The sequence below is a fragment of the Syngnathus floridae genome, chromosome 6 (genome assembly GCF_059516105.1).
Source record: "Syngnathus floridae isolate MCC-2025c chromosome 6, RoL_Sflo_1.0, whole genome shotgun sequence".
NCBI lineage: Eukaryota > Metazoa > Chordata > Actinopteri > Syngnathiformes > Syngnathidae > Syngnathus > Syngnathus floridae.
The window spans coordinates 15,498,956-15,514,142 of NC_142418.1; the positions used below are offsets into that span (position 1 = coordinate 15,498,956).

Below are 15,187 nucleotides of genomic sequence, written 5' to 3' on the forward strand. Positions count from 1 at the left end.
TCGCTGCATTCATCATGTATCCTAAGTACACAAGTGTATATTTGTGTATAAGAGTTCAAATTATGCCTTTTATCAAACAGCGACAAAAGGCTGTTGTCGTATTTTGTATATGTATCTTTGTACAGGTTTTTTTTTCCCACCCCGCAAGTGGCTTAGTTCTCGTTACTGGTTATTTAAAAACATTTGCCGGTGCTCTTGTATCTCTTTAAAAGTCAGTACAGTCTTGTACAGAGGAAAATATTTCCAACTAGTTTTGTTCAGTTCAAGAATGGATGGATGGATATATATTTTTTTAATTCATTCATTCATTCACCTCAGGTCAGTCAAATGTTCACAGCATAGAATGAAAAATACCAGTTTATTTTACTAAATTTTCCCCCCCCCTACACAAAATATTATTTGTTTATGGTAGATGATACTAATAAATACTGCAGCTTTAATGATTTTAGTCTCACTTTAAAACACCTAATCTTCGTCTACATCAAATACACGTGTTGCAACTTAAGTCATACGACAAAAATAAGATTCCCAACACTAATCGTCCATAGTAACTCATGCCTCCACAAAAAGGGGATAAATAACAGACAGCTGAAGTTACAATAATGCACTTTTAATATCACAAGCAATTGAAACAATCTCTGAATTAAGGTTGCATCATTTCAGGCAGCAGCTCGATAATAAAAATGTTAAGACATGGAACGACTTGCGGTAAAACACAGAAAGGCTTTTATAGCTTGTGTCAGGTTTGTGTGTGTGTGTGTGTTTGAGGGGGTTCTCTTATTTACGCCTCTATAAAAGCGCAGTGTGACTCCACCGCTGTGACATGCAGCTTTACAGGAAACAAATCCCGAGCAGTTGTAAATCACGATGCGAACCTTGGCGACGGCGAGAAGTTGGCGACGCTTAATTCAGACTGACGCGTCGCAGATGCGCGTCTTGTCCTCGCAAGATCGTCGCACCCTTTACATCACATAACGTCAGCGTCTTTTATTTTTGCATGTTTTGCTTCATTATTCCGAGATGCTATTTATTTCAGAGGAGTACAAAAACGCAAAAAAAAAGTTTGACTCAGCTCCTCCCCCTTTGTAAAGTTGATTAAAGAACCCAAAATGTGACACTTGTGTCGTTTCTCCATGCTGACAAAGTATCGCACAGGTTTAAAGAAGGATTTAATGTTAAAAGTAAAAAAAAAAAAAAAGAAAATACAACCAAAAGGCCACATCAAGTATTTGAAACAATTTATTATGCAATTACCAATATACAGTATTCAGGCATTCAACCCATAAAAACAACAGCAACATAATCAATTTATAAATACGTATATATATATATATATGTATATATATATATATATATATATATATATACATGTAATATAAAATATATATGTGTATATATATACATGTCTATATTATAATTATTATAATTATTATACAATATTTTATATATATATAATATTATAAATATATACATACAAATATATAATATATAATAAAATATATAATATATAGAAAAAATAGCCCACTTGTTTGTATTATTCCTTTATTTTTTTTCTAGTAGCCTTACCTTGCACGAGTACCTCTTGTTTGTTCTCATCGTGGCGTTCATTACCTGTTAAAACTGCAATTTTTATTTTTATTATTATGACTGATGGACTGTCAATATGTTAGTATCGTTTCAAATCCCATTTTATTTTGCTACTACTCTGTTTAGGGAATGATGATTTGAAGCTTTATTTCAAGGCATTTGCGGTGATTCTTCACTCACCCGAATTGGCCGTGACTTTTCTTGTTCCCTCCATCATCGCACATTGGATCGTATTTGTTCAAAGAAAAGACTCAAAGCAATCGGCGTATTTATTGCACAAACGGTAGAAAATCAAAACATCCAATGTGTGAACCACCTTGGAAGCAATCAGCTGTGTGTGTATTGTTGGCCTTCCACGTGGGATCAGTTGGCCAGGAAAAGATCAATTTCAGTCATTTGCTGGCTTCTAATAAAAACATGGCGTTTCCTGGTGAGCTGCGTTCCCACCAACGGACGCACAGCGACCCTGAACTCATCCCAAATGAAAGCCACATGCGCAACGTTGACATATTTGACTTTAGCCTGAGGGTAGAACTTGCCTTTAAACCTGTTACACACACACGAACTAGCTTGGTCCATTGCCTGTGACATCACTGAGCTCATGTTTCTCGTTTCAACCTCTTTTTAGTTGTTCAAGCCTGTATTGTCATTGTACAACAAAATTGGGGTCAAAGGTGGCTGTACGTCCCAAACGACTGTTTGCCAGCCAATCTCGTATAGGCAAACACATTTCTGTTTGAGAACCGCTGATTTGGAGTCTTCATTTGACACAGGAGCTGAGACTTGATCTCAGAACTTTGAGGCCGGCCGATGTTAGTCACGATGGCTATTGTGATCATTTCGGGCTAGAGGACCTGATGACGAATGAGAGGAGGCTGGATGTGGAGGTCTGGAATTCTTTAGGGTGCTCCTGAAGGGACCAAAGTGTCCGCGGCCCCTCTTTGACCAAGGTCACGGGTCGTCTGGTTTTTGTCAACGTCCGTCATCCGAGTACCTTTTAGACCCGAGGGAGCGCTTCTTACGCGTACAAGGTAGCGTCGCAGACTCGGTGGAGCCTGAATCTGGTGCTGTTCAGACCAGTCCATTCTCCCGAGTAGATTTTGGAGTGGTACTATGTAGTTTGGAATTACCTCATGGCATTTAACTCTAACGGCACACTGAAAATCAGAGTTTGGTACGTACCTTGGGCTTAAGGTCAAAGTTCGCATTCGGGACGGGAGGAGAACAGATGTTGTCTGTAGACAGGAATATATTTAGTTACATTTAAAATGGAACTCCCAAAATACAAACTGCTAGCAGTGAATTTGCCAGACTTTTTTAGAGGCGTGACTAGTAATCGATTAATCAACAACTAATTGATTATCAAATTAATCGATGAATTGAAATTAGCCAAATTTTTTAATTTGGAATTTCAACTTCTTGTTGGATATATTAAAAAGGAATATTCTATAGGTGTTTTTAATTATATTAATCAATTAATCGGCAAAATAATCATCAGATTAATTGACTATTTAAATAATCGCTAGTTGGAATTGGCAACCATAACCTGTTAGGGCTCATAGAATCATCTTTTGAATATGAATATAAATGTTATTATCGGTCGAATTTCTTTAGGTAGACATTGAACCTGGATTTTGTAAACGTAGCCTCTCCATTTTGCAGAACTGAGTTCTACTGAAGACGAAACTGAAGACTTCCATCCAGCGACAGGCCGAAAAAGCTGTAACGGGAGACAATTGGGATAGTTAAAGCCAGGAAATGAACATCATCCTGATAAAACAAGCCTATAATCTTCCTCTTGCATCTGTTTGTTGGTGTCCATGTTTTGAGATCTTGAAGCTTTTCTAAGAACTGTCGACTGAGTGGAAACACAGCTGGCTAGCATTTAGCGGCAAGAGGAAGTTCAGCTCTTTGTCGACGTCAAAGGTCAACCATTTTGTGACGTTGCTGCCAAAGTCCGTTTGTGTGCGAGACGTATGCTGTTTGTGCAAGGATCTTTCATTTTTGTCTGTGTTGCGTAGCCCCAAGGCGGGAAGGGAGGGGGGGGGGTCGGCCTCTGTGGAATGTTTAGGCCGGAACTGTGCTGTTTTGGCATTTCACTTTGACTTATGGCGATGTGCTATATCACTTCGGAGTGCTGTTGACTTAAAAAGGAAACCACGTGAAAGAAGTCGTACATGCTCGGAGATGGCGAAACCAGTTGACAGAAACGGAATTGGACTTGGACAGAAAATCATTTCCACGATCTTGGTCGAGACGAAACGTGACTGTCACATCTGAAAGTCATCAAGCGTTTGTGTATGAAGCAAAGAGAACTTGCTCGATACCAAGTTCGGATTTCACCCTACTTAGCTAAAAACACATCTGGCCGGAGAACAGATCGATGCCTCTTGACATTCTTACGACAACATTCTTACCAGCTGCTCCCCCGTCGAGTTTTGTTTTGACTCGGGTCTTTTGCGAGCTCCTTGCAAACGTGAATCGAGATATTCTGTGACTCTTTATCGTCTTCCCTCGCGTCGTGTTTCATCTCCATCGAGCCCAGACGTGCTCATGCTGGTAGAAAACAAAAACATACATGGAGCTCAGTTCGTTATGCTTGGCCATGAATCGGATGTTCACTCCCACAACGGCGCAAACACATTTTTAAATTTGCCTGTCTTCAAAAATAGAGAAAGAAACTAGGCAGCATTGTATTTGCTGTTTTTTTCTTCAGCTTGTGAGGGGTCTGTTATATTTCAGAAATAGTTTCTGACTCTAGACCCCCCCCCCCCTTAATCTAAACATGCAGTTAACGGACTTTTAGCCAAACGTGTTAGCCACTGTGTGATTGACACGTAACCTTGACACTCACTCACCTTTTGGGCGGCTGCGGTCTCCCTTAAAAGCTTTGACTAATGACTGCATGCCCCAAAAAGGCCATTGGTTAGTCTACAGAGCAAGAAAACAATCAGAAGGTCATCTCAAATGTCACCATCAGACAAAAGCCAGATTGAAAGTCACGACCTGAAAACCAAAAAAACAGACATTCGCCACATTCCGGTGATTGTCACCATTTGTTTTTTCAGAGGTCTGTAATCATTTCTAATGGTTCTTATTGGCTTACCTGGTGGCGGACAACGAGTGGGCGGCGTCATCTTTTGCTAGCCACTCCTACACAAAGTCGTCTCCCCCCAAAAAAAGAAGAAATTCAGCAATAAATGTTCAATTATCCGTAACAACGCCTGATTAACTTTCCGTGTGTCTGTTTTAAATCAAGCGTGTCTGCTTTAGCACTCAATTAAGTGATTTGTTGGAGAACTGTGAAACTGTCAAATGTGGAATGTCGCCCTGGATGGAATTAAAGCGGATCGTTGCGAGTTTCTTTCTCCATTATGTGGAGAATGGCTCTTTCCCTTAGCCGCCATTCTACTGGTTTATGCACGCCGAATGAGTGATTCCGCTTTAATCCCTGCATGAATCCTTCTTCCCCACCCCGGATTACAACAGATGTAAGCCGGCTAATCATGTGAAATTAATGGCTGTGACAACGTGGGAGGGCAAAATGTGTTTCCCATGTGAGGCATGCGGAATATTTTTCCACACACATTTTAAACTTCATTTACATGACAATCAAAAAGTATAGCAAATTCTATAAGCAATTAAAATTCTGAAAATTGTCAAAGGGCGCCCTTACCTGAGTAGTTGCTCTCGGGTCCTAAAGGTCATCTAATTGTTTTCCCCTCATTTTTGTCTGAAAGGTTGAAGCGGTCTTGCAGTCCACCACACTTCAGTAAACTGCGTTGTGCTGTGCCAGCTCTCTGAGATGCACTAATGGCTGACATATGATGCGAGGGAGGAGCACATATAGCCGTCTTTATCCACCCCCCCCATAGACACACACACAAAGACACACACTCCTCTCCCTCCTCCCGCCATTAAAATGCAGATAAAGTTCAGCCAGGGGAGCGTAGCCCGTATGGCTGCGATTTTCTTTCTTCCTTCCCTCTTTTACGGCACCGAGGAGGGGCCTGCTCTTCTCTCAACACCCCCCCCTCCACAAAAAGCAGTCTGAGATGGTGGAGGGAGTTATCTTTGTGTGTGTGTAGCGGGTATGGGAATCTGCCAGCTTTTGATGTTGTGCGTCAGCTGAGGCTGCCCTGTGTTTAAAATGCCTCGCTAATTACAGTGTGCGTGATGTATGAGTGTGCAGTGTCACCCGCTACATGAAAAACAGTTTGTTTGGACGCGTACTCAAAACCAGACGTGCCAAAAGTTGTCACGCTCTTGACTTGAGTCAAAGTACAGATTCAAAGTAAATTCAGGTTTCCAAAACAGGCTACGCATAAAAAAATCTAAATAAACAAACTAAACACTGGTAAAAGTACTGTTTTGACTTTTTTAACTTTTTTATAGTGTTCATACGAAGAAAAGAAAATAACCTGTTCTCTGAGTTAGGTCATGTGACAAGCTGAGCCTTGATTGGTTGTCCCCTGAGTGTGATGTCATTTTCAGTCGACCGCAAGTGACAAAATGGCCGCCCCCTCAAATGGAAAAAAGTGGCAGCTTTTGCTGTTTAATTCTTACCACATAGAAAATATTGTAAATAAGAATTTGGAGTTGATTTTTAAGACCTCAGACAGTTTTGATTGACCAGCACCCGATCCATAGAGCCTTTTGTTTGAAGTCGGCTGGGATAGGCTCCAACTCGTTGTTCGTAGCGCCGAAAACGAATTCTAAAGTCCATATCCAACCGTAACAAGTTCCCAGTTTTCCATGAGTGCTCTTGTCTTGTGTTTGATGTTACGCAACATTCTGAGATCATCGTTAGGGGACAATACGATATTATGCGGATGATCTGGACTGGAAAATGGACCAAGACAAAACGCGCTTCGCCGTGTCTCTCGAAGCCTGTTTGTAAAGGGCCACAAAAAGGCTCAGTCGTCGAGCAAAAAATAGACGACACCCTAATTGCTGTCTGGCCTCAGTGGGGAGGGGGTAGCCAGAATCATCTGCCATCTCATCAGTCGCTCAAGTTCTCTGAGGTTCCTCATTGGTACCAGATGAACGTCTCGCCGTAGTGCCCATGTTTGGTTCTGCGATGCTGCACTTAGTTTACAGGAGCTCCTCGGAGTCATCCGTTTGTTTACGGGTTAAATAGCCGGACGAATTCCACGACCGCGAGCGGTCTCTTTGGGTTGTTTAGCCGAGACGATGCGTTTGCATTACGCTCGTTTGGCCGTGAAATGTAGCGAGGAAGCCCGGCCACCAAACCAAGCATCGGTAGTGACCTCTGTGATCTGTCAAAATAGATACAGCTACTTTTTTCCATATCCACCCATCATACCTCATTTAAAATGCTGTTTACTCTGATTGGATTTTGCTGACTCGTCCGATTTTGTTTCTTTTCTTTGTAGTGTTCAGTCACTTGTGGACGAGGAGTCAAGCAGCGGGAAATTATCTGCGTTGACCAGAACCAAACCAAAATTGAAGAGGCACACTGCGGTCCCCTTCCTCGACCCCAGACTGAGAAAACCTGCCGGGCCCGCGGGTGCCCTACGTGGAAGGCCAACAGATGGAGCAAGGTATGTGAAATTATCTAATAATCCTTTTTTTTATGTATGTATTTAATTTATATATTTTTTTCATTTATGAATTTATTTTATTATTATTTATTATTATTTTATTATTAATTGTCTGTCACTACTTCTAGTGAGGCACATAATATGATGGCGGTTTCCAAAGTTGTTTGAAAATTGAAATTGAACTCATTCAACCTTCAAGTTATCACGTACAATAAATTTCGAGGACGAAATGATTCCACTCATCCATAAAGGTTTCTGAGTCATTCCCGCCGACCTTCTTTCAGAAGGATATCACAAGTCACAGAACAGCCTGAACATGAAAACTGTGTCACGTGCTTTATCTTCCAAGAACAAGTACACAGTATGATGGCCCATACACAGAATGCACGCAAACTATTTTCCCCCCACCTCAGCAGCCACACTTTAATGTCCCCACAAAGACCCCCCCCCCTCCCTCCTTCTACTCAAATAACAAAAATCCCCAAAGATCCATTGACGCCCTCGACTCCCCACTTTTTGTCGGGTCTCCTCCTCCTCTTTCGCAGTATTGTGTAGTTCTGGAAGCAATCATGGTCTTCTAAAAATCCACCATGAAATTGTGAGTATGCGGAAGTATGAAGTTCTATATTTTCATGACACCTTTGAACGCTTTGCAACATCTGCAATCTTTTTTTGATCACCTCTCGCCATTATGAGATGACAAAATGTCAAAGCTCTCATCTCTTCTGAGACTGACGATGTCATCATTTTTGCGAGACTTTGTCAATCTGACACAAACGTTTTTTTTTGCTCACCAGTGCTCCGTCACGTGCGGAGCGGGACTCCAGAGCCGAGGCGTCTTCTGTAGGCTCAAAGGCAGCGGAAAGGTCAGAGAAGATCTATGCGATGCTCCATCACGGCCCGCCGTCATCCAGCGGTGCCAAGCTGCAGAGTGCACCCATTACACTTGGCTCGCCGCTCCGTGGAAAGAAGTGAGTCGGACACTTTTTATTTTATCTGGTTAGTTTGTTTATCTTTTCATTTCTTAGTTTGTTAGCCTGGAAGTTAGCACGTTTATCTTGGCTAGTTCCATTCCCTGTTTGTTTAGTGCTTGGTTAATTAGCTGGTGACATATTCTTTCAGTTTCTTAGGCTTAGTTTTCTTTTTTTTTTTTTTCAGTTACTTAGTTTTGTTATTAACTTCTCAGAACAGGTGGGCCTTAGTTCCTTCACGTCCTGTTTGCAGATAAAGTAGCTTTTTATTAGTTGGTTGATTTGTTCATCTTTTTAGTCGTTCGATAGTTTGTTTTGCTCGCGTTCTCGGGAGTTAGATTGCATTAAACGGGAAATAAAACTTTGACATTCTTTAAACAAGTAGTTAAGGGGAAATAGTTTTCAGTCTTTCACTTCTCAGACGAACATCCTTGCTAACAACCCCCTACTATTGCGCAGCTGTACACATGCTAAAGCATCCCATTATGCTGTTTTATTGCTTCTTTCTTGGTATCATTAAAGAGACAACCTGAAGGCTCTCTCTCTCGCTCTCCTGCTTTGCTCAAGAGGCTTCCCGGGAACCTTAAATGACATCACAAGGCTTGACTGCCTTTTGAGTACTATCACACTTGCGCGTAGCTCCGAGCTCCTCTTTTCATCTTCCCTTCGTTGCTGTCGTGTTGCTTTGTCCTCCAATGGCAAGGCATAAAAGGGGATCGCCGTGCAAAAGGACTTCTCCTGCACAAACGTTTACTCATGCCTGCCCACGTTGCCTTGAGAACCAGAAAACAGGTTTTTTTTGCTCAGGAAATCAGTCAGTCACATAAAAAAACTTGAGACATATTCATGGACTATAGGGACCAAGCCCTGCTGCGATTGCCTGCCCGCAAATGGCAATTGCCTATAGATGCCACTAGATGGCAGCAAATTATTTAAATGAGAGAGGACCATAAAGCATCAACACTATACATCTTGCATGTAAACAATCGTGAACATCTGTATTCAGTTGTTCATTTATTCAACATAAACAAACCACCTTCGACAATAGTGTTAGCTAGCATGCTAGCCCCGTAACAAGATGACACAAAATAGCGTGACGCCACACAAAATCTGTGAATGACTGAATTTGCGAAATGTCAAAGTATGAATTTGCAGGATGTTCAAAACCAGCGGAAAAGTAATTGCTTTTTTTTTTTTAATTTCATGTTTAGGGCCACATAAACGCTGTTTTAAATCATCGCTGGTGGTGATCTTCTTTTTTTTTTAATAGGAACACATGTTGCATCCTTAAACAGATCCAGCTGGATAAACTCAAGGCGCTTGGAAAGCCCAACAGTGCCCCCGCTCTGTCAGCCCATCCCGTCCCGTCTTCACTCTCCTTCTGTTTACTTGCAGTGCAACGCCACCTGCGGAGGCGGCGTGAGGAGCAGGGCGGTGAACTGCGTGGGCCCCGCCATGACGCCGGCGCAAGCGGACTACTGCGAACCGTCATCCCGACCGCCGACGCGTCAGCCGTGCCAAGCGGCTCCGTGCCATTACGTGTGGACTGCAGGGGACTGGTCGCAGGTTAGAACTTCAATACACATGACGACCTTTAATACAATTTACGCTAACGACCGCTGTCAACCTGTGCGCGTCAGTGCTCCGCTAGCTGCGGCGTTGGCTACCAGCAGCGTGCGGTCTCCTGCTCGGCAACACCCTCATCTCGGGCTCCGCATCTCTACGCCGTCGCCGGGGACCGCTGCCCGGAGCCTCGTCCTCTGAGCTCCAGGCCCTGCCTCCTCAAGGACTGCCCGCAGGCCTCCTATTGGAAACTCGGACCTTGGGGAAAGGTTAGCACTCACTCAGGTGGATTCTGTTGTATTCTTCTGACTCATTAATGTCGATCGCAGTGCTCTCAGACATGCGGGGCAGGAGTGATGGAGCGCAGCGTGGAGTGTGTGACCTCCAAAGGAGCCGCGTCCAAGCAGTGCCGTCCCTCGGAAAGACCAGAGTCTCAAGCTGCGTGTCAAGAGGGAGAATGTAAGTCAACACTCCCCCCCTCCCTCACGGTAATCATATCAAATTGACTGTGTTGTGTATGTTGGCCAACACCGTATCTGATTGTGTTTATAGAAACTCAAGTGTTTTCCCCCTTTTTCGCTTCGTTTTGACGCATTAGCCAGAACGGCGTCTCGGGCCGGAGAGGCCTCTTGAAGTCATTACTTGGCGCTAGGATAAATGGCCACTCTGCGCTTTTCCACAAACTCTCCGCACGGTCGGGCCTATCCAAACGCCGCCTTCATTGTGAACTTGCGAGCTCTTCACAAGTCGGCAGCGGGCCAGACTTTGCGCGTTTGCCCGGCCGGTCTCTGCCAAGTCGGTCCGCGGCGGAATTAAAACGATATGCTCGGACGAGAGCCAGTCCTGCGCTGGAGTATTAATGCTAATCAGTACGATACAGCCACTGAGGGGCTCCGGGCAAACTGGAGCAGGCAACACACATCATGAAACATTTAATACAACAGCTCTCCCTTTAAGGAAACATTCATCATGTTGATGTTTATTTTTGTCAAGTTCATCTTTTCATTTCATCAATAAGACTTTTATTCCTATGACTCACAACTTCCTCCGACATGAACTTTTAATTGCCGAGGGTGGGATCAGTCTTGTCAAGACAAAACAAGAAAGCAAATACTTTGAAAGTATTCTGTGTTTTATCACCTGCCGTCTTATTGTTTCCCTCAAGGCCAGTTATTCGCCTCGTGCCGGGAGGTCCAGATACGGCAAGGCGTCAGGATGGACGGGGAATATTACCTCAAAGTCAAGTCGCGCATCCTTCAGGTGCGTCTGCACGTACTTTGTGAGTCTCCGGATGGACTTACCTGCTCTTTCTTCTTCTGCAGATTTACTGCGCGGAGATGCAAACCGATTCCCCCAAGGAATATGTGACGCTGCGTAGCGGCCAGACGGATAATTACTCGGAGGTGTACGGCTACAGGTACATGGGGGAGGAGGGGAATCAGATTTTAATAATCATTATGATTTAAACATTAAAATGTCAACCCTAATAAGATACTTGTAATATTTACTTTTTTTTTTTGGTTATTTTACAACTTCATTGTCATTACAGAGAAATCTTGGTTAGCAGATGCAAAGGAGTAGTAAACTGCACTTTAATACGGCTCGTGGGAATTCTTCAGTATTAATAATTTGTACTTTAACACTTATTAAAACAATAAACTTGTGAATTATGCTTTAAATCATTTGATCTGTTGCATAATGAGCAGCTAGCATTTAAAACTGACTTCAAGTAGCGATTCGCATTATCATTTGTAGTAATAAGTGCACTTTGCTCGACATTCGATTGGCCTCCAGGGGGCGATGGAAGCTGTGAGTTTTTATTTCCTAAAGGGCAACCCACTTTTGAGGCTAGTTACACATAAAGACAGAAATTAGAATCATAACTGTCACTGTGGAATCTTGTGTTTGCGGATTTTTATCGCAAAGGAAGGAAAATGGTGAAATTTTCACCCGATTATCAGTTTGCATCACCCCGCTTAAACTGTCATCGTGTCATCCGCGAAGGCTGCTGAACCCCTTCGAATGCCCCTACAATGGCAGTAGAAGGCAGGACTGCAACTGCAGGAACGACTACGCGGCGGCGGGCTACACCCTCTTCCACAAGGTCCGTCTGGACCTGAGCACCCTGAGGATACTCAGTGAGTAATTACTTAGTGATTGCCCGTCTGCCACAGCCAGACCACACACGGGAGTGCGTCATCGGGGATCAGTTTCGCAAAATCCCCTTTGCAAAAAAAAAAATGTTGAGATGACCTTCTGAGCTCATTCCAAACACCTCCATGTGTGCACGTGCAGGCATGCGCCCGGCCGAGATATCACGATATGACTCGCATCAGCATCGGATATTGATCAATAAATCATCCGAGGGCTAAGTGATGACAAGAGTCAGCTCGACCTCCCTTCTGTGATTAGTCAATTAGCATGTGTGCGGAGAAGCGATCCCGTTCTCTTCATCCAAATAGCTTGTGCTCATCCTCCCTCTGCATGGTACTCGTTTGGATTTGGCAGCTTGAAAAAGAGGCGGACAGACGCAAGATGACTTCAAGATGAAGCCTGATGAGATTCTGTGCCTCGGGTCGTTTTTTTTCCCCGCGCTGAAATTATTGGCACGTACCTCTTAATCAATTCATAAATCAATTTTAAAAAAAATGGGGTTGGCCCCTTTTTGGCATGAATCACTGCAGGATTGGCTAAATTTATTCTTTTAGTCCTCACATGCATAATTCAATAGTTTTGGGGTCAAATTCAGTGCTGGGTTTATGTTGACTCTGTTATGTTTGCTTTTGTCGGTTTGACGTTACCATTCATCATTTGTGTGGCCTCTTGATTGATTTTTCCCAAAGACTTTATTATTTTACAAACCCCAAAACTATAAACACTGATGGAAGTTTCAATTTACAGTTTTCAACTAAAAACTGGGGGAATCCTGAAAAATACGTCAGCGAATATGCAAATCTGCATGTGGCAAACTATGAATAGTTTTAAGTTGTAGTATCACCAATCACCTCTAGATGGCAAATGTTTCTTAGTTGAGTTTACAATGCGTCTTACTGTACTGTAAAGCTTTCCTGAGTCAAACAAACATAGTACCATAATAATATGACAACTTTGAATTGAGTTATTTTGTAAAAAAAAAAAAAAAGCTGCAAAATGAGCACCTAATGTTGATTTTTTTGTTCAGAAGTTTTGTCCCGTCCTTGAATTGTTTTTTTCTTTGCTGTTGCTCAGTCACCGACTTACGCTACTCCCACACTCCTGTTGGTCGACCTGTGCCCTTTGCCACGGCCGGTGACTGTTACAGCGCTGCCAAATGTCCACAGGTTGGTGAAACAATTCCGACCTCTTACCTTTTATGGCACAGGGACTGACTTGTGGATATACTTGCAGGGCCAGTTCAGCATCAATTTGATCGGCACCGGGCTCCGAGTGGCCGAGGCCACCAAATGGACATCTCAGGGCAATTACGTTTCTGTCAAGGTCCACAGGTCGGAGGTATGGAACTGTTTCCTAAGTGGCGGTTTTCAATGACTCAAAAACAGTGGGGGAATTTGACGAAGAACATTTCTTGTCCTATTTTCCCCATTGTCCCTCTCCTCTGTAGGACGGCACAAGAATCTATGGCCGCTGCGGTGGTTTCTGTGGGAAGTGCGTTCCTCAGGCGCACAGCGGGTTCCTCCTTCAGGTCTACTGAGGATCTCGTTGACTGCTAATGACCAGCAAAAATTAGTTGACATCTGCCAGCGTGTTGAAAAAACAGTATCGACTTCACCAAAACACGTGGCGACTGTCTTATTACGATGCCTTTAAAGTGGAATTGTCGATATTTGATGAATGATAATCAAAGACTTATGAGAGACTGTTGACCTCCCTTAAATAATTCACACAATGGAGATCGCCGGAAGACTAGTCTATTTTGTACTTTTGGGAAGTTTCTTCTCAAATTACTAAAAATCCATCGAAATACCAACAGTATATCTTTTTAACTTTAATTTCCTCGCCCTGCAAAAGTACTCAAGAAGTGACTGACTGACGGACATCACGTTCTCGTTTGCGCACGTTTAATGTTACCCGCATCCCCCTACCTCCGCATTTTGATGTTTGACCATATTTATTTCGGAACCACCTGTGCGTGCTAACCGTTACAAATTCGTTGTTGCGTCCGCTTTGTGTAGCAAATAACCACCAATGTCCTGAATGGTGCTCGAATGATTACCTCGCAAACCGTGGCCGTCAAAATAAAGCTTGCATTAGGTTGTAGCCGCAAAGGGTATCGGATTTAAATTTCATGGGCAAAAGTTTTGGGACAGTCAATGAGGGGTTGTTGTTTCTGAACCTTTATTGAGTCCACACATGTATTTTACATGACAAAAATCACACGTTTACTTTCTTGCGTTGAAATCTGTGCTTGTTTAGTTGAACGCAAAACTAATTAAGAGTGGTTCTTACTATACGTAGGTCGCTGGTATAACATAGATTTGTTTAATATTATTGAAACAAGCATCTTTATTTTTGGTTTTCAATACCGGTGTGCGTGTCCCATTACTTTTGTCCGAGCCGTGTCTTGCCGTAAGAATCGTTACTACCCGCATCATTTAGCTTAACTCCATAAAAAAAAAAAGCTTTAACCAAAGTTAGATGGAGTACAACGCAGCTTGTATTGGTTGAATAAAAGAAAACTGAAATGAATATTAAAAAAAAAAAAAAGTCAATGAGCAGCTAGAAAACCTTCATATGGATGAAGGCCAACCGTGCTATGAGGTCTGTATCAGAAAATGTAAAGAATACTTGACGCACTATGTGCCAAACATTTTTGTAGAAATGTAATCCTGTTCTTTGTAATAACCGTGAAGAGTTGTAACTTATGATGTGAGTTGTTGTTTGTAATATTCATACTTGAACCGTGCGCTAAGTACAGTATGAAAAATGGGCATTGCAGAGAGTGTGCTCGACTGCCTGCCATTTTATCCAAAGATTTTTTTTTTTAATGAATGCTAATGTTACCTATACAGTATGTACAGTACAGTATGTAGCCTGTATAAAAAAAACAAATGATTTATGATGGTGCTTTCTTAATAATCGTACAATCGTATGTCTTGCCACTACTAACACTGGAAAATAAGGAATAATAAATCATGAAATGAAATCCCTTCAATTGTATTTTTAAAGGTTCCGCCGTGTGACTCATTGTGTCACAACATGTGAGCGGCATTAGCCAAGTTCTGAATTTCACAGAATTTGGGTTTTTGGGACAAAGGTGCAGGTACCCCGGCAAAAGGCAATGTTTATGCAGCAGTCGCTTTCATAAGAGATAACTTTGTACATTGAAAACAGATCCTCTGGTCCTTCAAGAGCCCCTTTGATTTCCTGCCAGATGGCCGCCTCTGTTCCTAAAAATCTAATCTGAGGATTTAGGGACCTGATGCATGACAGTCACTCCCCCTTCGGAGCTGTTTCCCCCTGCTTTGCTCTCTTAAGAGTCGCACTTATCTTCCCCGCTCAGGA

The 15,187-nt window shown here is 42.7% G+C and overlaps 1 protein-coding gene and 1 long non-coding RNA gene across 8 annotated transcripts in view; one reads left to right on the top strand and one right to left on the bottom strand.

Moving 5' to 3' along the window:
• Positions 1 to 14,828, top strand: part of LOC148396836 (A disintegrin and metalloproteinase with thrombospondin motifs 20) — a 66,231-nt gene extending 51,403 nt beyond the window's left edge. For all 5 annotated transcript variants that reach the window (XM_088377627.1, XM_088377623.1, XM_088377624.1 and 2 more), the window contains 11 exons: positions 6,984 to 7,151; positions 7,949 to 8,122; positions 9,518 to 9,688; positions 9,763 to 9,954; positions 10,015 to 10,144; positions 10,851 to 10,945; positions 11,008 to 11,102; positions 11,690 to 11,823; positions 12,914 to 13,005; positions 13,073 to 13,177; positions 13,287 to 14,828. In XM_088377627.1, coding sequence (XP_088233753.1) covers positions 6,984 to 7,151; positions 7,949 to 8,122; positions 9,518 to 9,688; positions 9,763 to 9,954; positions 10,015 to 10,144; positions 10,851 to 10,945; positions 11,008 to 11,102; positions 11,690 to 11,823; positions 12,914 to 13,005; positions 13,073 to 13,177; positions 13,287 to 13,376 — 1,446 coding nt within the window. In that variant the 3' untranslated portion in view covers positions 13,377 to 14,828. The remainder of the gene's footprint in view (positions 1 to 6,983; positions 7,152 to 7,948; positions 8,123 to 9,517; positions 9,689 to 9,762; positions 9,955 to 10,014; positions 10,145 to 10,850; positions 10,946 to 11,007; positions 11,103 to 11,689; positions 11,824 to 12,913; positions 13,006 to 13,072; positions 13,178 to 13,286) is intronic.
• LOC148396837 (uncharacterized) lies at positions 1,839 to 5,557 on the bottom strand. 3 transcript variants are annotated; one of them, XR_015858860.1, is made up of 6 exons: positions 5,264 to 5,557; positions 4,694 to 4,740; positions 4,446 to 4,518; positions 4,005 to 4,143; positions 3,215 to 3,307; positions 1,839 to 2,822 (listed from the first exon to the last, which is right to left on the bottom strand). It is a non-coding gene; the product is annotated as an uncharacterized LOC148396837 (long non-coding RNA). The 3 variants fall into 3 exon arrangements; XR_015858859.1 differs by having other exon boundaries at positions 4,694 to 4,754; XR_015858858.1 differs by lacking the exon at positions 5,264 to 5,557 and having other exon boundaries at positions 4,694 to 5,255.
• Positions 14,829 to 15,187: the final 359 nt, after the last annotated feature.